At 36.6% G+C, this 22,616-nt stretch overlaps 1 protein-coding gene across 2 annotated transcripts in view; it reads right to left on the bottom strand.

Moving 5' to 3' along the window:
- Nucleotides 1-2,888: 2,888 nt before the first annotated feature.
- The window catches only part of UBE2W (ubiquitin conjugating enzyme E2 W), a 33,518-nt gene continuing 13,790 nt past the window's right edge, over nucleotides 2,889-22,616 (bottom strand). The window contains exons 2-6 of one of the 2 annotated variants that reach the window (XM_084281435.1): nucleotides 18,823-18,914; nucleotides 13,565-13,667; nucleotides 11,181-11,336; nucleotides 10,064-10,139; nucleotides 2,889-5,718 (exon numbers count right to left, since the gene is read on the bottom strand). In XM_084281435.1, coding sequence (XP_084137561.1) covers nucleotides 5,705-5,718; nucleotides 10,064-10,139; nucleotides 11,181-11,336; nucleotides 13,565-13,667; nucleotides 18,823-18,914 — 441 coding nt within the window. In that variant the 3' untranslated portion in view covers nucleotides 2,889-5,704. Of the gene's footprint in view, nucleotides 5,719-10,063; nucleotides 10,159-11,180; nucleotides 11,337-13,564; nucleotides 13,668-18,822; nucleotides 18,915-22,616 lie in introns of those variants that run through there. The other variant, XM_084281436.1, reaches the window with a different exon arrangement.

Raw genomic sequence — 22,616 nt, forward strand, 5'->3', positions numbered from 1 at the left:
AAGTACAGCTTCTTTCCACATGGCATCCCTACTCTTCACTAATCAACACAACTCACAGGAGTATGTGGAGATCAATCACAACACAGGATTGTCTGGACTATTACTTGAAGACACCAAAGCCACCCATTACCCAGCACGATGCTTAAGATGGGAATTGCTGCTTGGGGGTCATGATAATGCACAGATAGGAAACAGACTAAAAAAAGCCCAAAACTCAGTGTGAAAAAAACACTTTAGAGTGAGATGCCCCCAACTTCTTTTTTCCCTGTAAATTCAAATAGTGTTGCAAATCAAGACTTCAGGTTAGGTATGCTCTAAATCATTCTTACAGATCTTTGCCTCATTTGCCTAGTGATGTCTATTTCCTCTACTACTACTTTCAAAATACTAATCTTCAATAAATTACCTACATTCAATAAAAACGTGTACTTTATCTTGTGCACACAAAATACGGGTACGAACTTGTTCTGTAGACACATGAACAGTTTAGAGGGAAAGAGAAGGAAGGGCTCTTCCTATGCAACCAATGAGAGTTCACTCTATTCCCCTTCACCAGTCAGAATGACAGCTACCATTCTTTACTGACCCTTAAACTTAAACCTGGTATAAATAATAAAATACAGATGAAAGCCAGCATATTCCATCTGCCTTTTGAACACGGCCTTCAGAGGAAGGGGTGAAATGAGAAACAGCCTGGACTCATCTCAAAAACCACCTACCTCAGTGCAAGAGTCCTGCCCTCCAGTACAAATCTGGCAAGCTGCTGACCATGCATTAGCTATCTCAGCCCTTTTGGCTAGCAGTTCTACCTAATCCAATGACAACAAGCTGAACATAATTATTCTTTCCTTTTCTAAAAAACACGTCTGAAATAAAAGCAAGCATAAAGATATAAATTATGGATCAAGAGTTGAGATAATCGTAAGCCGAAACATGAGCTTTCAAGTATTCTGGAATGGATCTGCACCAGAAGTGCTGAGGACTTTTTTTTTTTTTTTTTTTTTAAAAAAAAGCAATAGTAAAAAATAATAAAAAAAAAATAATAAAAAAGAATCAATGCTAGCAGCCTCAATGTAAAAAAAAAAGTGGGGCTCATGTGCACAGATACTAAAGACATCTAAACGGAGAGGTAATAAGGTAATAGACAACTTGAAAGCTCTGGAACACCTTTAGGGTTTTTACTATAAAAGAGAGTTAAAACAGACAGAAAGAATATCCTCCAGCAAAGATGGCCATAGTCCAAACCTCCAGCTCTCAGGATTCTCAGAGCACATAACTCAGCTTCTCCATAAAACAAAGCTTCTAGTACTTTACACCATGCAGAAGTCTAAAGATACGAATCAGATTTCAGTCACTACCTTCCAATGCCCAACTGCACAATCCTTTCAGTTTCTTGTATTAGCTCTAAAATTCTTGATCATGCAGCAAACTGATTCAATTTGCTTAGAAGAAAGATTTTCACTTTTTCTTCTCAGCTCAGTTTCTGACTTAACATCTACCAAATCATCTCAGCACAACATGGACAAAGGTAGGTGCAAGGTAGAACATGAAGCTGGAAAGGAAAGAGGAGTACAAAGTCTTCCTTTTTAGTAGCAGTAAACTGAGACACCGAACGGCTGTAACCCTGCTCTTTTCATCTGTAAGGATGAAACACTATGCCCTGGACAACTGCATTAACATCCTCCAGATAGTATTGTAGTCTGGGAAGAGAAAGGGCCCAGAACATTCATCTGAACAGATTTAACCCTGACCTGCTTGGCAGACCACACTCCAAAGTGCTCCAACAAATATGTTCCCAGCTGCTGAAGAAATGACAGAAGTTTAAAAGGTCCTACCGTGGAGCTTTTAAAGACAAGAAAACATACCAGCACAAGTCAAGCAACCATCATTAGTGTTACAAAACTCCTTAAAAACCCTCAAACACTAATTTTAAAAAGTAGTTAAAACCTGGGGAAAAATCTGGCAAGTGAATAAAATATCCTGCATTGTTTTTATCAGCAGAATTAAATAGAGTGGCTAAATATTTTCGATTTTTTATTTCTGAATTATGTTTTAATGAATTAAAAGAAAGGCTCATACTTCTACTCTTTCGATTTTTTTTAAGATATTTATGAGCCCGATGGTCTGGAAAGCTTGGGTAAGTCCTGGAAACAATAGGCCAACAAGTACCTGCATTATAAACCAAAACCTAAATCAACGTTCCCATCCTTCTGGGTAGCTGGAAGATGGAAACTTTTCATGACAGACATTTGCCTAATCTGTTCTTTAAAAGTTACTGGCATGGGAAATTTATGGTCTCTTTAGACTTTATCTTTAAAGCCTTAGATATTAACTATGCTTGGCTAGACTTTCAAATAAAGTAATAACTAAAAATCGAACATCCAGATGAGGATACTGCAACATGTATGCATTAAAACTTTTTTCTTTTTTTTTTTTTTTTTAACAGTTTTTTCAGGTATCAAGGTGGTGTCTTTTTCCAAAACAGAAGCCATCCTATCTTGAAGAAAACACACATTCCAAGAAAACTTATTACCTGGTAATTTAGTACATCTTAAGTTTTTGTTTGTTTGTTTTTAAAGACACTATTTTCTTCAGCTGTACAACAGATATCCTCTGGAGAAAAGAGAAGACATCTCAGTACTATACACTTCCCTCTCTGGATATCCATCACAGCTTTAAGGAACTACTGGCAGCTTTGTCTCATGAGTAGCTAAATGTAATGAACTTCTGCACTCCACCATGAAAAGGTCCACACGTATTTCCATTCAAGGGTAGTAATCTATTTTAAAACAAGAATTTATTGTGTTATAGTATAAAGACACTAAACACGAAACAAAGTGTTTAACAACATCAACATTGACACAAAATAAAAGCAAGAACATTTCAAGCCAATTCTGTAACCATTTGATGTAAGAAATTCCAAGTGAAAGTTACATACACAGGGTCACCCTACAGAAAGGATGGCACCACCTTCATCTAATTTAAGCCCCTTCTCAGGGCATCATAGTATTGTCAGAATAGTTGCATTATTTTGAGGGCTTGAGTGGTATATAGGTTTTGTCCTTGCCCTCTGTATATAGATGAACTTACCAACACATCTACGAGAGAACCAATGGCTGCATTTCTACTGTAAACTAAAAGACTTGAGGTAATTTCTCTTCTAAACTATCTTGGATTTCTGCTTCTCTATTATAGAGGGTTTCATAAAATTAAAGAGCAGCATAAATTTGGTTTACTTCATCGTAGTCCACACAATAGCATAGGTCAATAAAACATAAAATGCTTTGCATTACAACGGAGATCTTCAACAACATACATACAGTAATAAAGCTTCTCTGAAACCACGTATTGTACTAGGGCAATCCAACATATGAAAAGATGTGTGTATCTGAGAAGATGCACTTGAACCAGTTCTTCGGACACATTACCTTGTGTCACAATCAGGTCTCTTCATTGTGGACTATTTGATAGGATCCATTATATGAACCAGCTGTATGAAAATACATGAATTTCTCAAAGATGCAACAATCTTTTCAATCAATAATACAGAGCAGCTAACATGAACATACAGATTAAGTATTCAGATTACTGCTCTTTCGTAAGAACCATTTTCAAAAATAACTGATTTGATTAACTTAAAACAATAAAATTTAGCTAAACAAGAAGTTAGGAGCACAACTATTTCATTTTCTTAAAATGATTATTTTTGGCTCTTAAAAGAATCTGAATTCTATGTTTTAAAGGCTCACTGTGAAAGTACATATACACATCAAATTTATATCCAAAGCTAGATTTTACCATCGAGTTTTAAAGGCCAAGAAATATTTTCAATACAGTAGAAAAAATAGCAGTTCCTGAAGAATATTGTAGCCTTACTTCACAGACAATATCGATAATTAAATTGCTGTACAAAATACTTCTCTAGAGTAAATCCATTTGACCTCTATCTACCCTGAGTTATGCATCTATGTTTTTTAAAAATGTTTTAAACATTAGGTAACAGAGAAGTATGTACAAGGCTATAAAATTTGTCAGTTATTATACAGCAGTAAAAAAAAAAATCATCATTATCAGCCAAATTTTTGTTTGTTATTGTAGTTACTCATTCTGGGTTGTTTCACTGTTGTTTTTCTGTTTTGTTTTTGTTTTTTTTTTTTAAATCAAGTAGATACTTGTTTAGACATTCACGTATTGACCACTTTATTTTTATTTTTTGAGTGCAACAATAAGGCAACAGTAAAAAAAAAAAAAAGTCATAGAAATTTTGCATACGTCGTAAAGGTATTACGTTTATAAAAGTGCTTCCTAAAAAGACAACCTAATTGCAGTATCAAAATATTACAGAGTGGTGAGAACAACTATTTATTATTTCAATAAATGTTGCTCCATAGAAAAAACGTTAATCTGGTTTTAGGCTTTTTCATCTTTTTTTGGTGAAGTAAAAGCCTGGAAAAAAAAAAAAAAAAAAAACAACACAGTATGGCTGCGTGGGACAAGCAAGTTTAAGAAAATATATTTTAGTCTAAACTTAAATAAGAAGGTCCACACTTTTTTGTCAAAACATTAAGCCTCTGTCAAAAATGTATTTTTTTTTTCTTTTTATAGTACAGGATTAAAAGACAAGATGATGCTTACAAGGTAAAGAAATAATTTACATGAAAATATCTTCTGACAAAGCTTTTCAATCAAAATATTGTTTTGTAACATTCAAACATGACATACAACAAGAAAGGAAACAGTGAATGCAAACAAAAAATGTTATATGGATTGCTTTCAAACACATAAATAAATGAAATATTGGTGTAGGCAGTAGGGCTCATGCTGATGGCTAGCCAGAAATAACAGTGTGCAATCTATTTGGAAAAAGCTCTAAAGTACAAATTACAAGCCCAATTACGGACTGCAGCAAGTTCAATTATATCACTGCCATCCTCTCTTATCTCCAAAATAAATTCTTGATTAAATCACTCATACCCTAAATTACTCATACCTTTGCTTCAGAGATATGAATAACTATATACAAAAAGTAGTTTTATTTCACCATAGGGATAACATTGTACCTCCCTGCCAACGTCACTTGAAAAACCTTCCATGTCAAAACAATTTGACAGCAGATAAACAATTTAATAAATATGCAATGATCTTATTACAGTCCTTCAGCTAAGCATGTTAACTCATGCTGCTAGTTTTGTGATCACAGTGCATAGAATCCAAATATAAAAGAATGGGGTGGCTTTTAAGGTAATGGTAGATCCCTTGCTTATAATCCAAATATATCTGGAACTTTCATAAGTTCTGTCATGCATCAATCTTTTTGTGGCAGGAGCAAAACCTTTCCCTGGTACAATGTCCATTGCCGGCAATGGATGCACCAAAACCGCCAAGGAGCTCAGTGTTATTGCACAATATATGAAGACCTGGAATTCTTCCAAAAGCTTAAAATAAAAATAATGGAATTATTCTGACATTTCTGGACACCTGCATTAATACTGTATGACTAATAAAAGCATGTCAGTTGCATGGACTGAACCAGCGATCAACATGCGCCCAGAATGCACACTAGTAAAAATGCAGTCAAAAGAAGTAGTCTTCATTGCCTATAGGTCACTTCCAGTCAAAGGTTAAAGTTCAAAGACTGAATGATCAAAGTGCTCATTTTCTCAGTAGGACTATCTTCTGCTACGAGGATCACAAAATGGTGGCATCAACATGTGTCATCTTTAAAATAAAAAAAGAGTATTTATGGAAAACATGTAAACACTCCAAGTCCAAGTTAGCATGGCGCTGTACGCAGAAGCAATTCCTGGCAGAGATACTAACATGCAGCAGTAACACATCAACTAAGTTTGCAGTTTTGTTCAATAAGGACTTAAGAAAAAAAGGCAAGAACATAAAAAAAAATTTCCAAACCACATGTACACCCCCTGAGAACGTTAGTATTAGCAAATATTCCATTAAAAGGACAATAATTTCCACATTTAACATTTAGAAAGCTACTCATTAGGAAAGTGAAATACCAAATATGCTTAACATTTTGCACCCCTTCAAGTACAGCAGGTCCACATCAATTTACTGAACTGAGAAATCCTTTATAAGGAATATGTAGCGATAAGAGCTGGCAGAGTTGGCTTCTCCTGATGCTTCTGCTCTCAACCCTTTTTTTTGTAATTCTGAAGTGTCAACACAAACTATAGCTGACAGAATCATGCCAAAGCAATAGATTACAACTGCAATACTAAACCTCAAATGCGAAAATAACTAATATTCATTAAATTTTAGATACTGTGACTGCACATATTATGAAAGAGTCTTCTAGGCCAGCCATTTTTGTGCTATGCTTTAAGATTTTAATGTATGCATTTGCCTGAGAAAGCTCTTCCTTTTAAACCTTCTATTCCTCACATCAACTTGTATATTTGCAACTGGCAACAGTTGTTATTAAGTTTATTAATAGAAAGTAAACTTCCTGTCTGGTTATTTTTAATGCACTTACTTGTAACCTTGCAGACACTGAAAAAGTTGTCCTATAAACCATACAGATTACTAAATCTGTAAACAGTAGAAATAGGAGTAGCAACAAATGATTCTACATTCTCACTGGAAAATACTATGTCCTCAATACTATTACTTAAAAAAAAAAAAAAAAAAAAAAAAAAAAGGCCTTTGTTCTGGTAAGAAGGCAAGGAACAACAATTTTACATGTTAAAAAAAAAAATGGGGCAAGGATGCAAGAGAGAAGGGGTGTTTAAATGGTGTACTCAAAGTTTAGAACAAATACGATGGAAAACACTTCCTTATTGAAAAACTGAAAGCAGTAAAGAGGTGCTAGTTGAAAATTAACACCATTGCACAATTCTTTTTCACAAAAATCTACCTCCTGACAACACAAAGAATAAAGAACAGCTTTATGAAACCAATTTCAGCCTGGATGACCAAGAAAATCTTATCTGGAAGATCCTCTTTTGTCTTTTAACACAGCATGACCAACTTTGAAATTGTCAGCATGAAACTCAACATACAGCTAAAGGAGACATTGGGTAGGGAAGATAATCTAGAAATAGTTTTAGTTATCAAGGATATCATTAGTAAGAGGAAGCAAGAGTTTTGAAAGACAGCTTGCAAAGACATTGAGTTTGTAGCAAGTAGGCTCTGTAATTCTGCTCATGGAATAAGTTACTTTGCTGAGGAAGGGATGAAATGAGAGATTAAAAATTCAGTAATAAGATAGATGCACACAGAACCACATTTACATGTCAGAGTGTAACTTTAAGTGCTACTTTATGCCTCTATGTTTACATTGGTTTGCTTTACATCACCTCCCAGCCACGCACTGCTTGTTCCCAGCTAAACAAATCCCAGGCACCTACTGGAAAACAAAATAATCTTCAAAGGCATACATTAAAAATGATGACAATCTTCCTCCTGTCTTTTCACTATACAAAGATTCAATTTCACATTAAAGCTAAGCCAGTTTAATGGCTACCTTACAACAGAAGCAGCAAAACCACTCTGCATCTCCCTCACATATTAGCACTGGCACTTAACTGTTTTTCTTTCTGGGCTTTCAGATTTTTCTCCCCTAATTTACCCAGCCCAAAGTGGTAACCACAAGGTTAGATACGTGAGACTTCAGCTGAAGTAGAAGCAGAAAAGTAAGATGACAGAGCCACCTCTTCTAAGAGCTTGTAGATTTTTTCAGCTATACCTCAGGTTGAATACGGATCTTTTCCAGAAAGAAAGGGTTAAAATTAGCAGGCAAATTATACTTCCCATTTTAGTGTAATCCACCATTTCTTCAAACCAGTTTGGAAAGTACCAAAAATTGAAAGATCAACCTCTAGAAACTTTTTTATATGACCAGAAGAGAAACAAAATTATCATTACTTGGGAAAAGGAGCAAGGGGTGCACAAAATTTTAGGGGAAAAAAAAAAAAACTCCAAAGTTTAAGAAAACTTTTGTCCAACAGACATCAATGTTTTGTCTTCATATATATACAAATTTAAGGGGGGGGAGGAAGTGCAGTGGGGGGGGGCAGAAGCCCAATAAACTTGAAAATAATGGCCTACTTTGTAATTAGTAGTTAAAAAAGGACTTAAAAAACAAATGAAAATATTATGAACAAACCAGCAAAAGTTATTTAAATAACTGACTTGTTTTCTCTTGCCTCTTCGGTTGCCTTTTTAGGTTACTCTGACTTTGTGGGGGAGGAAAGGGTTTCCTACTTTCAAAAAACACCCATTGAGTAATTACTTTGAAGTAATTAAATGATTTGTTCAGTAGACTATAAGAAGCCTGAGTTCTTTGAGCCACAGTTATATAGCAAATTTCAGAGTCAGATAACCACATTTCTTCTCATACTCATTTGGAATTTTGCCTGTTTAACTCAAATTGAATTACATGAATAAGAAATCAAAGTAGTATCTGCAGACTGTTCTCCTTAAGACTTCAATCCTGAATCAAAAAGAAACTCTAGCACAAATTCAAAGTAAACAAAACATGTTTTAATCACAAGATAAAGCCACTAAATTAAACTTAACTCATTTCTCTTTAGAAATAACTAGCAAGTGAAAACAAAATTAAAAGTCAATAAGAATTCCCCCAAAATTGCCAATAAAGAGAAAGCAAAACTAGGAACAGTTAAGGACCAAGCATATTGCAAGAGTGAGAAAACAGAAAATGAGGAGAAAGCGATTACTGAGTAATTTAGTGAAGATAAAAAATCCAGCCTATTATCCTTGTAGACAAGAGTATTATTATTCTTGGAGCCAGTTTTAAAAACAGCGTAATGTACAACCACAGGATAAACAGTCCTAAATTTCTTACATACTTGTTGACCCCATGACATACAGCACTCCTCTTATTGTGACTGAAGTCAACTTGTTTTAGAGAGACTATTGGAGTATTATGAGAAACACAGTTTCATTCTGCTACATTACCATTTATCAAAAAAACATGGGTATCAGCAAGTTTTATGAAAAATTCAATTTTTTAATCATCATGGGCGCTGTGGGTTTTTAAGAATTTAAGCATGAAGGCTTTAGCCTCTCCATTCCCGTTATATCAAACTACCTGACCTCATTTCACATAAAGGACAGAACGCGTCCTAGGGTGGGGAGACAGAAAAAATTAGGATGTCTCATGACAGAGGCTGTAGTGAAACGTAGCAATAAGACCTGCTCTTCTTGCACCATCCTAACAGACAGTATTTTCTACTCTAATACAACCCTTCCCCAAATACACAGGCTTCTGATAACCACCATTTGATAGTATTATCCTAGGGAAAGCAAAGAAAGTACTGGCCAACAGGAGAAGAGAGAAGGAAAGCACAGTCCATCTCTACCCTCTGCCCCGCTCTTCCTTTCCTTTCTCACCAACAGACCAGATAGGACAAGCACATACAACCAAGCCCAGCTCTGGGAAGATGACAAATGTTGAGCCAGAAGAAAGAAACAACACAGTATAAAGTCAGAAAGAGAGCAGATGGTAAGGAAAAAGAGAGGAAAAAAAACACAACACTAGCACTATTGACCCTGCAATTTTGGTATATATGTATCACGTACGTGTAGAATCTTACACTATAAGTTCCTAAGAACCTTTAAGTCAGCCAACTGTCTCACACTGAAAATTCTGATGAACAGTGGAAATTACTGAAAAAAACAAGGCTGCTTATAAACATACAGGTGTATTTTTATTGCAGTGAAAGCTTTTAAAGTGTTACCACCAACAAAGAAAAAAATGGTTTTAAAGCTACACCTAGTTCAATTAAGGACATTCCCCACCCACACCTTAAGACTTGTCATAAACTGATGTAGTTCACAAGAACTTTTATTCAAATTCAGTCCTACAACCTAAAACACGAATCTGTGTTGTTTAAATTTCAGCCAAGAATCATTAAAGTGTGATATAAAGAAATTCACAGCAGATATCTCAGAAATGGGATTTTCATAAATATTGGAAATTAAAGAATTTTAGGCTTTGAATGCCTTTACACTGCCTTCCTGCATTTTAACTGCCTTCAATCTAAAAGAGCTTCAAAATTTCTAGTCCTAGTTAAATACTTACCATGATACCACCATTTTGTTTTCTTTGGATTCTTGTTACATGTTCTTACATAAAATGAGTTATCTGGAGGTCGCCTCTGCAACAGAAGAAAAGACCTACAAATAATCAAACAATCCCCACATTGTAAATACATGAACTATTTAATAAGTTTAGGAAAGCGAATGCAATGAAAACAAGGTAGCAAGCAGGGCTAGGGCCCTTGCAAGAAAAATCCAGGTAATGATTCTTACTGGAGATATTCATGCCAAGATTCCATGAGAAATTCCAAACCACTTGAAGACAGACTGGGGTTGGGGGAGGGAATAATTAAAAAAAAAATAAAGCACATAAGAAAGGAACATCTGTTGATTTTTTTTTTTTTTAAAGAGTAATTTCCTTTGCGGTTTAGATGTCATTTTTATATATTAGGTCCAATTCACATCCATAAATCTCAGCTTGGAGTGGGTGAAAAATGGGCTTTGTTTAAGCTGTCATCAAACAAGCATCTATGTCTCATCAACACTTCATATTCTTCAGTTGTCTTTTTAAGTATCATCAGGAGGCAGAGAATATAATACAAAGCAATCGGGTGGTATTTTTCTACCAAATACACATGACTACGAGTGACAGGGATGTAATAAATACACGTTTGGATATCACAGATATAAAAGCTCAAATTAACTTCCATGGGAATTCCACTCCAAAACAAATGGTCATGAGTAAAAGAGTAGCCTCCTTTACAAAAGAAGTCTGAGTGCCATTCATTTATGAACAAAAAACATCTTAGACATCTGCATTAAATACATGTAAATAGTCACTTTGCACTGCCTTTAGAGACAATCAATTTACACAGAATTGTAAGAATTTAACTTCACTGTTAGTACAAGTAGAAGGGTTCTATCCATGCTGCTTTTCCAGAAATGTGAGCAAGTCACCATAAAAAACGTTAAAAAGTACTTACTGCACTGCAAGTTTGCAGCTCTAGCTTAATGCTTTTTCAATAATAGAAATGCAGATACAGTACATTTGCCTATTTTAGAATTTCAGAAACAAACAAACAAAAAAAAAACTTACTTTGCAAAAAAGAAAACTAGTAATGTTCACTTGCTCTACTCCAACCGTGCTAAAAAACCCATACCTTTTCTTTGCAGCTGGAAAGCATGCTAATAATGCTAAGACAAACGGATTGCACTGAGAGAGCTGGAGACCAGTCTTCTGTTAGAATGGACAAACAGATATGACCGTTGCTATAAACATGTGGATGAACAGGAATATTGTCACCAGTAAACATGACCTAAAAAAAAAAGAAACCACAAACATTTGTAATTTATTTTTTACATTAATTGTTATTTATTGTCCCCGTTTTATTTAGAACTGCATGGCTTTTGGAAAGACAGCAATATCTTATTTAAGAAGTGGATTCTGCCGTTTTCACTTACAGTAATAATGCAATTTACCACATCCATTCATTCTTGCAAGCAATTAATTGAAATGTAAAATGAAATGACAGAAGCCTTATTAGCTATGAAGATGAAGTTGCATAGATGGTTAAATGGCAGGTTTTTTTCCTACAAATATCCACACAGAGTAGAAAAAATGTCAAGGCAACAGCGTAAACATATCAAACCAAAATATTTAAATCTTGTAGTCTCAGTCTTTTATATCCTAAGGAATACAGTTGCATAGCCAAAACACTGGATTTTAATTGTTTCATAAGCCACAATAATATACACCAAGAAACATAATGAGACTTATAAATGAGTATTTCTATAATCCTGGACACAACAAAGTAAGTTCTAGACAACTCATAAAGAGTTAAATGAACTAACCCAATTAATTATAACTTCTACAACCACAGTATGTTACCACATAGGAAATGCTTTAGATCATTATTTTAAATAGAATTTGTTTCTATTTAACATGGGTGAACAACAAAAACAGCATTGAGAATCTTAACTCTTCTCTATTGAAAGATAACATCACAATCAAAAAAAAAAAGGTAAGAAAACCAGTTTTAACAATTATTGCTCTAACAGAAGGTTTTGTCAAACACACAGTTAGCTCAGGACCAATGGAAATGGAGTAAAAGTGATATCCTCACAGCAGTGTTATACTCCTGAGCTCCTTATCCAACACAACCACTGTAATCTTTTATGATTATGAATGGTAGAGATTTGTTATGTCATTGTACAATATCCCGCTGCCTCTTAAGCATTTCATAAGTTCACGTACATGCACACACACACCCATCTCGTTGTTGCCTACAAGAAGTATCACCTTAATCACATGTGAACCTGAAGGGAGAGAGCTTAACCTGTTTGCCTAATAGTGTAGAGACTTCTGTAACAGCAGAAAAACTGGATGCAGAATGATCTTTCATAGATCTTTAACAGATACTTCTTAAGCACTGAAGAGCTTACCTACATAACCTGTAACGTATTTAATTTCTATCTAATGTCTTCACTTTAAAGGAAAACCAAAACTAGGCAACTAAGTAAAAGCACGCATGTTCTGACAGATAACATATTTAATGTAGAAAACAACCGACTGATTAAGCAGAGGACATGTAAATTATTTTTTGTAAATCTAAAATAGATTTACAGGAGGAAGAATTATAATCCAAAGGTTTGTAATATAAATGAACTCAGCATCTAGAATTTTCATCATGCTGCTGGACATTACAGCAATCAAATACTCAGTACTTAAATTCTTAATTGCCTTTTGTGCTTAAAAATAAATACATCTGTGTACGTGTACTGATCTACATTGCTGTTTTACAATAAATTGCATACAGCCACACATACACATTGGGTAATGAGCACAAACAATACCTACTTGGAACCAAATGAAAGTGATTAACCTCTCACAGATCACCTACAAGTAGTTCACTGCAAAACTGACAAAATGCAGATGTGCTGGTGCCAGTTTGTTCCTTAAAATCTGAGACTGAAAAGTCAGCATTCCAGTTTTCAACATAATGCCTAAAGATATGTATGTTTAGAGTTTAAGTGACTCTCATAGCTCCTTGCTTGAGCTTCAATAGCCATGAGAAAAGCATCAGAGATCCCTCTTTGAACTTCAAGCTGAAACAAGGCAAGAATTAAGGCACCCTCAATTTTCTTCTTCCCTTCCGAGGAGATCAGAAGTGACAGCCTAACACCTCTTACAAGCAAAAAAAAAAAAAAAAAAAAATTTCTCAAAGGTAGTGGACAGATGGATGTACAGAGCTCATTCTGCATCCTGGCAGTAACGCTGCAATTAATCAGCAATTAGTGTTACCATGAAAGCAATACATGAGTATATCCCTTAATTCTAACCACTAGATTTGTAGGCTTCTCAAAGAGGCCAGGTATTTATGAGAATTCCTACCACAATAACGTGTTTTTTTTTTTGGCAGCCATATTAAGCATGGCAGCAGAGAAGATGCAGGAGTTTTAAAAATGAACTAGCTAGCTTTCATTTAAAAATGAAAGGAGCTATAACCTAGAGGTAGAGTTAAGCAAGTGGTAAGAAAACAATTACCTGAGGCGAATCAAAAGGATACCGACTACTGAACTTAAATAGAAGCTGAAATTTCTCCCCTTCATATAGTGTTCCTGGAGCACCTTCCATGTCTACAATCCACCTAAGGAATTAAGAAAAAAATTAGTATTATAGACTAATAAATTATAATTTCACTCCTGGAGCACAGGACAAATAGAATCAACCACTAATCAGCAAATTTTCTAAACTTTCAATGAGTATCATAAGAGAATAATACATACAGCCCACATTTAAAAGAAACAAGCTTAGTATTTCACATGCATGCATTGCTATAGCACTACAAATTATACAAGTAATTATGACTTGAACTCATCATGGATCCATCAGTTCCCAAATAAATGGCTGTTACATGAGCCAAAGCTGACACAAAAGACTTGTTCCAAAGTTTATTCCTACATAAAATCGGGCTTGGAAGGGAACAAAGTAGTATGCATCTTTTTTCCATGTTGTTTTCATTTTTCTATCATTGAAATCATCGTTATAGTTTACTAAAATAAAATCAATACCCAAGAGGGAATGAGGAATGCTGCTCTTGAACTTACAAGAAAAGTCAGAAACTAAATATTACGCAATCTGGCGTGCAAGGGAACACTAAAACTGTAAAAGCTAGTAATATAAAAATGAAAAGGTCACAGTAAATTGAAAGCAGAAAAAGGATGACTTGCAACTGGAATTAAGATGCAACATATCAAAGTATGTTTTTCTTCTGCATCTACTTCTTCCACTGTAACATGAAATTAGTGTGTTTTTTTTTTTAATCTAGTCAAAATAGATTCTTCATAGTGTTCAAGATATAACAACACCATGCTATCTCACTTCTGTCATTTTGGAGTTCTGTTGTTCATTTAATACAATCCTCTGTAGCATCACTTCCCCATTTTTGTCTTTCACCCTTGATTGAGTTTTACACATTTAAGGAATACAATAATGTAAAGATTTATCAAGAGACTACAAATGTCTCAGACAAAAACATGTACATCACTCCCAAGTGAGGCAGCTGAGATTTTTTAGAACAGCAATGCATTCAGAAAAGCCAACGTCCCCTTCCATTGGCAGTCCTGATGATCCTTTTCTCAACCTCTCTCCACCCTCATACCACATAGGCTGTCCCCGTATTTAAGTGGTGCATATTTTTCATCTTGTCTTTTTTTTTTTTTTTTCTTAAGGAAAATTACTTCTCCACTGACCTGCTGTTGCACTCTTTGGGAGGAACTTATCTTTAACAGTAGGAGGGTAAAGGAGGGCAATGACTGTCCTTTGATTGCAGGGCAGGTGGCATTGAATGTAGCAAAGCTGAACTGAACGGCACTTACAGGTGGCAATGACACTGTTGGGAGCCTCTGGATAAGGATTAAGGTAAATAAAGCGTTGCTGTAGGAGTTCATCTATCCAACCCATATGACAACACTGATGAATATTCTACAAGTAATTAAGGGATATCTCTAGCTCAGCTGCCCTTGTCCTTATGGGTGACTTCAATTTCCCAGATGTTAACTGAGAATATCACACAGCTGATAGCAGTGGGTCCAAGAAATTCCTGACGCAGACTGAAGATAACTTCTTGGTACAGCTACTAAGGACGCTGATTAGTGCCCTCCTAGATTTGTTTTCAAATCTAGAATTTATTGAAAAAACATTTGAAATAACACAATAATTTTTTCCATGATGGAAAGTTCTGCTTAGTAACTTAACTGCCATTTATGAGGAGGTTACTCATCTGGTTAACAAAGGGAAGCCAGTATACATATCTTTTTGGATTCCAGTACAGCTTTCAATACTTTATCTCACAGTATCCCTCTGGAAAAATCATCCAGCATACAGCTAGACAAGTACATGGTATGATGGGTGAACAATGAGTTGATGGGTCAGGTTCAAAGGCATACAGTAAGTGGGGTTACATTGGGCTGTTAGCCAGTCACCACTATTAGGGTTCTGCAGTGCCTCTATTTGAGGTCCAGTTCTCTTCTTCAGTGTTTTTATAAGTGACCTGGACGCAGGACTCTAAGAGCACTGAGTACATTTGTGGATGATACTAAATTAGGAAGTGCTATTGACTCTGTCAAGGGTAGAATGGCCTTGCAGAGAGATCTTGATAGATTAGAAGGCTGAGCCATCACCAATTTTATGAAATATACAGAAAGCTTTGGATTCGGTACCTGGGTGGTGCAACTCTAGCTATACATTCAGACTGGGGAATGAGAAGCTGGAGAGCAGCCCCATGGAAAGGGACACGGGGGTGCTGGTTAATGGCAAATAGAACATGAGCTAGCAGCATGACCAGGCAGCTAAAAGGGCCAACAGTACCCTGGGCTGCATCAAGCACAGCACTGCTAGAGGGTTGAGGGAAGGGATTGTCCCGCTTTGCTCTACGCTGTGTGGCCTCACCTCAAGTACTGCGTGCAGTTCTGGGTGCTGCGGTATATAGAAAGGACACAAAACTATTAGAGTGTTGAAAAGAGGACTACAAGAATGATGAAGGGTCTAGAGGAGAAGACACATAGCAGAGCAGGCCGAGGGGAGGCCTGCTGGCAGCCTGCAACACCCTCACAAGGGGAGCGGAGGGGCAGGCGCTGAGCTCTGCTCTCTGGGGACAGCGACAGGACCCAAGGGGACGGCATGGAGCTGGGACAGGGGAGGGTCAGACTGGGGGTTAGGGAAAGGTTCTGCACCCAGAGGGTGGTTGGGCACTGAGACAGGCTCCCAGGGCCGTGGTCACAGCACTGAGTCTGCTGGAGTTCAAGAAGCATTTGGACAACGCTCTCAGACACATGGTCTGGTTTTTGGGTGGTCCTGTGCAGTGCCAGGAGTTGGACTTGAGGGACCCTGTGGGTATCTTCCAGCTCAGGATATTCTGTTCTGATTTATTCTAGCTGCACTTGAGATGACATAGCTTGCTATGCCTTCTGCTTTTACATTTATACACACGCTCCACCAATACCATTCAGCTTTATTGGTCTTTGTGATCCAGAATCTCCACTTTCAAGTTTTTGAACTAGTTTCATTTATGAAGAAAATTCTGCCTGGACACTGTTCCTCTTAAGGTCAAGGAATCACTAAAACCCATCTTCCCTGTGTTTTGTTTTTTTTTTTTTTTTTTTTTTTTCCTTTTTAAGCCATCTCAAACTTCTAATTATTGGGTATTTAAAAAGAAAAGATTGCTTAAAGTTTCAAATGACCCAGTTACATCATATGCTCCAATTAATTTATTCAGCTCCTTTTAAACCCCAGAGTATTGGTACACAAATCCATACTGCACCAACACAAACTTCAATTTGATTAAAAATCTGAGAACATGCTACTTTGCATCAAAAACCCTTGAAGGGTGAAATATGATGTTTCTAGCATCGGGAAGCTAGTTAGTGACAATTTGAAAAAAACGCCACAAACTGGAAGTTTTTACTTGCATGTATGAAAATGGCACGTAGCAGAAAAAACAATGCAGTCGCACTCATGACAAAAACATCCCAAGAAAAATGGAAATCCATGAACAGAAAAAAATTTTCTCCTTTTACATCTCTTCACCTTCTGTAAACTTTCCCTTAATTGCTATTTTTGTTTAAGCAAGTGAAAAAGCTCTTGCAAAATTAGATTGGATTTTCTTTGAGAAGCAAAATACTTTTTTTTTTCTCCTGAAAAAAAGGACTCCAAGTAAAGCAAGAAACAATTTTCAATTCACAAATGTATAATGGTTTGCTATTAGTACCAAATTCTGGGAAGTGCTATTTCAACTTGTTTCAGTCACAGTCTTCAGCATCAAGTATCACAAAATACAGTTACCACTTGAAAGCAACAGCAGTATTTAACTCAGTATACCAAAAGCACTGAAGGCTTATAAAACCTTACTTAAGTAGCATAGTCAGAGTGCCAGCATCAGAAATGCAAATGTTAAGAAACATCACAAGTCAGCTCAACTTATGTATTTAAATTGATCCATCAATCAAGGCTACACCTTGATCCACCACCAGGCTACATGTCGAGAACATGTATTCTGAAATTCAGACTCATTGATTTTTGTATCTGCAAAGATTTTTCTAACATTTCTCTGAATTAATCTAAGAAAAAAAGACAGTACATTGCCTAAAAAAAGGTCAACACAGTCTTTGAATTTCAGTCAATTGAAAAAAAAATATTAGTTTAATATAGGGAACAACGCCTGTCAATTTCAATAAAATGCACAGAATATTTAACCATATTTTTATTTCAGTTCTGCACAATATGAATTACAGCAAGATGAAGAGTCTCAAAAAATGAATTTGGACAACTTTGCTCTTTAAGAAGTTATCTCTGCTTAGAGTAAGATGATGGAAATTAATAACTATGAAATACACTCATTATAATGGTTTGGGCTGGGACAGGGTTAATTTTCTTCACAGAGCCTTACACTATACCTGGTTTGGGACTTTTGACTAAAATAGTGGCACTAAAACACCAATGTTTTAGCTGTTGCAGACCACAGACAAGGACTTTCAGCTTCTTGTGCTGCCCTGACACCAAGCAGGTTGGGGGTGTGCAAGGAGCTGGGAGGGGACACAGCCAGGACAGCTGACCCAACCTGACCAAAGGGATGTCCCATACCACGTGGCACTGTGCTCAGCAATAAAAGCTGTGGTAAAGAAGAAGGAACATTCAGAGCAATGGTGTTTGTCTTCCCAAGCAACTGTTACACACAATGAGCCCTGCTCTTCTGGAGAGTGGCTGAACACCTGCCTGCCAATGGGAAGCAGCAAATGGATTCCTGGTTTGGCTTTGGTTTGGTGTAGCTCTTGCTTTACCTAGTAAACTGTCTTTATCTCAGTCCATGAATTCTCTCACTTTTACCTTCCCAATTCTCTCTACCATCCCACACAGGGACAATGAGAGCAGCTTTGTGATACTTAGCTCTCTGCCAGGGCTATACCACAACAATAATGTATGAAGTCTAAACCAGCTACTCCATTATTTCATTAAATTTAAAGGAGTTTCACAGGTTAGTAGCTACAAGAGGTTGTTAAATTAAAATATGCAGAAGCTTTGACCAATTAACATTTTGTTAATGCCTAATACAAATTTAATGAATTCATTATTTGTGTTCTGAGAGTGTCCAGCACATTACCGCAATATGCCCATTAAAAAAGTTTCATTCTCTGGATTAAAAACAAAAGTTCACAATGTTACTTGGAACAAATTGTGAAAGTGGCATGAGGAGACTTTCCACGACATACTTTTCAACTTAGCAGCAAAAATTGAACAATACTTACTGTGTAATTGAATTTTGTACACTCTTTTCATTTAGAGTCATTCCTGGAGGTGGATCATTTTGCAACGCCAATAGTTCTTTTTGTAATCTTTTCTAGAAAGAAATTGTATAAAATAAGTTCAAATATTAAGTGAAGCTCAAAAATTAGCACATGCACCAAAGTAAGCTTTTAATCAATTACTAAAAGGTAAAATTAGTTATTTAAAAATTAAATCCATAGTGAAATTGAAACAGGAGAAGGAAGAAAGAATCCTCCCCAAGAAATTAAACTGAAAATTCACAGGCTTTAAGTTTAGTGTTTTTTCATTATAATTTTCTGTAAAATTTGCAACACTACTAGGTGAAGCACTGTTGCATTATGAAATACACAGCAGTATCAAGGATTTTGTCATGCTACACAGATGTCTACCACAGCTCTATTGTCAGCAGTAAACATTTCAAATTCCCCAGATAGCATCAGATTCACAATTAGTTCTCCAAGACCTTAACAGAACAACTCTTCCTTCTCTCCATTATTTAAGATGCTTATATTTGGCATCTGTGCAAGTATTTTCCTTGTTCCAAGTCATCCCAAAGGACATAAAGCAAAACTAAACAGGATTATGTGGTTTTGTAGAGCACAAACTACTTTCTAACTATAAAATAACTCTATCTTCAAATCCCCAGATATGCAATATTTAGAGAAGCATTATACTAGTAGCTCAGGTAGTTCTTACTTCTTTTGACAGGGATAAATCAGTAACTGCAACCATTTCTGCAACAACTAACAGAACTGTTGCTTACAATTTATGTCATAAGGGATACACAGCCTGTGTAAAGTGTTACCATTGGCAGTGCTTTCAAAGCATATTTTCTCCATAAAAGACGCTAAGGCCTCCATAGCATCTACACAATTCACCAACAAGAAGAATCAAATCAGATTCCCAGTGTTCAACTTTTGCTTTTTGCATAACATCTGGGGAAAACTTTAGACAGATTATACACAAACCATATTTAACACCACTAACATGAAGTAAACCACAAAGCTCCAAAATCATTTTACAAATCCTTGATTTGAATGGCAGGAATGGTTTCAAATCAGTTCTCTTTCTGATACTTTCCAAGATGATTGCCACATAAACCTCAGCCGATATGCCTGGTCATACAGATTGTCATAAGGAAAAAATACTAAAGTTCAGAGACTTGAACCTTAAATGATAAAAAAAATTCAAAATCTTTCACTTAAGACCTTTGGAAGTGTTAGGTAAAACAGGAAAGAATAAATGTACACAAGAACAGCAAAAGAATGAGTAGATCTATTTACTGATACATATAGCCCAACTGCAACAGTGTCTTTACAAAGGAACCTAAAATCTATCTTAAAATTAAGAACACCCACACTACACTACTGGTATCTGATCAAACAATAATTTGAAGAGAGGAAGTTTCGTTTGATCTACATCCTACAAAAATTGCTGAATTGCCATCACTTAAAATACCATTTGAAGTTTCAATTTATGACTCTTTTCTTCATCAACCTGCTTTTCAGTGTAATCCAGTGTCAGTCATTCTTTCATTCACCTCATCAGTGCACAAATATTCTCTCCAACTGCTCTGCAGCTTTTCAGCTCTCACATGTTATATTTATGGTTCTTTCTAAACGAACAGTAACCCAAGGGAGCAGAGAGCTGAGAAGAAGAAATAAATGCATACATAGTCAGCAGAGCACCACTGAAATGCCCTAGTCTCATCTTCAACATCTGCTGTTACCTTGAAGGGGACCCGTCCATTAAAATCAAATAATATATATGGACAACGCATTGTCCATCAACTGCAATACAAAATTGTAAGATCCAAAAGTGTACCCTAGAGAAATAATGAGATACTCATTATTCACCTAACCTATTATTTACCTAACCAATAAACAAAATTGTTTCTTCCTCGTCTTTAGAAATTCAATCTTCTCCAAGTTAACCATTCCAAACAAGTACCAACAGAAGTTCAGCCTGATCTGTATTCACAGCTCTCATTAAGGACATTAATAAAAAAGTATGTTCGGGTTGTTACCCTACAAATATGAAAAGAGCACGTTTAATAGAAAACTGACATGTTATTTGAATATTCAGCCACAAACTCAGTAAAATTCATTTGCCCAGGAAAGCAAACCTGCAACATTACTTGCACACAGGAAACAGAAACAAGCTTTAGCAAAGAAACTCACTGCTTTGAAACAAGGGAATCCAAAACCAAATCCTGCCTGTCACTACCTATCACACAGGGAGCACCTCTGGTGCATTCTGACCAGCAGAAGGTCCTAGGAATAGCTCCTCTGGAAAGGCAGGGAGGGGATTAGGGAGGATGCCAAGAAACCCACCACTCTTCTGGACTCATTCCTCATTCAGAAGAACCTCCCAAACACAAGCAAGTATCAGCAGAAAGCACTATTCCCTGCAACCTTACCACACCCACGCTAACTGCTGTCAGTTATCAGCTGTGCTCTCCACTATACTTTGCCCGTATGTATTTCGTGTATCCCAGCAATGATTCACTTGAGGATAAGGTCAGGAGGAAAAATAAAAGTATAAAAGTGAAGAGGATCACAGCAGCAGGAATTCAGGACAGAAGACCAATGACCGCTGTCAGCTATGGCACAGAGACTTTCCATTTTTCAGAGGTTCTCTATCAGAGAACGTTATGCAACTTCAGCTCTACCTACTACCTTGGGTAACAGCCTTCGAAATTATAGGACAAAAACACTATTTATTATAAATTCCTAGATTACTCCCATCATGACAGGATTTTTTTCCAAACTAGAAAAATAAGATATAAAATCTATTTTATGACCTCTTAATATTCCATCAACTATGCAACGTGAGTCAATCATACCCATGTATACTTATCAGCTAAGGTATCTGATCAGGCTCTCACCACGAGTTCTCCAAACATGGTTTGTTCTACCAGGCACCAGCCCAGTTACCTCTGCAGATGACCAGCTGCCTGCAGACCTCTTTCAGAAGACACTGTCCAGTACTCTAGAAACTGGACCAAAAGGGAATTGTGGCTTACTAACCAGAATTCATACAACTACTGACAAACTGTTTTAAGAGGGGGGCTAACTAGTATGCAGAAATTTGTCTTTTAATTGGCCCGTTTGGTCAACTCATTCCAGTGTTGGACAACCCTCATGGTATGGAGGGTTTTCTTTGTGTCCTACCAGAACGCCTCACGCTTCGACCTGCCTGCTGCCCCTTGTCTTCCTGCTGTGCATCTCGGAGGAGTCACGCTCTGTTTTCGCTGCACCCATCAGGTCGCTGCAGACATCAGCAAGATCTTCCCTTTGCCTTCTCTTGTGAAGGCTGAGCAGCCTCTTGTGAGTCATGTAGGTCAGCCTCACCACCTCAGAAGCCACATGAGGTACTCACTACAGCACACCAGGCCCTTCCTGTAGCAGGGCCCCCAACAGACGGCGCTTCAGATGTGGCCTCCAGTGCCAGGGAGGAGAATAAACACTTTCCTCGCACTGCTGCCTACATTCTTGCACATAGCTGTAGCTAGGATGCAGCTAAATACATGTACAATCAGGAGGTTTTGAGGATACTCTCCCAAAGCTACCATGGAGGACTTTTTTTTCTATCCCTTCTCACTTACCACAACTTAAAGTTGCCTCACGTAGCATCTCATTAGTATCAGCAGTTAGATCTAGTTTAAAGAAACAAAACAAAAAACCCCATACACACTTAAATGAGGCCCTTGAGGCCCACATTCATACAGTTCAGTTGGGAAACTGAGCTCCTTGTTACCAAAGCAATTCAGAAA

Source organism: Netta rufina (genome assembly GCF_964035555.1).
Source record: "Netta rufina genome assembly, chromosome: 2".
Lineage (NCBI taxonomy): Eukaryota > Metazoa > Chordata > Aves > Anseriformes > Anatidae > Netta > Netta rufina.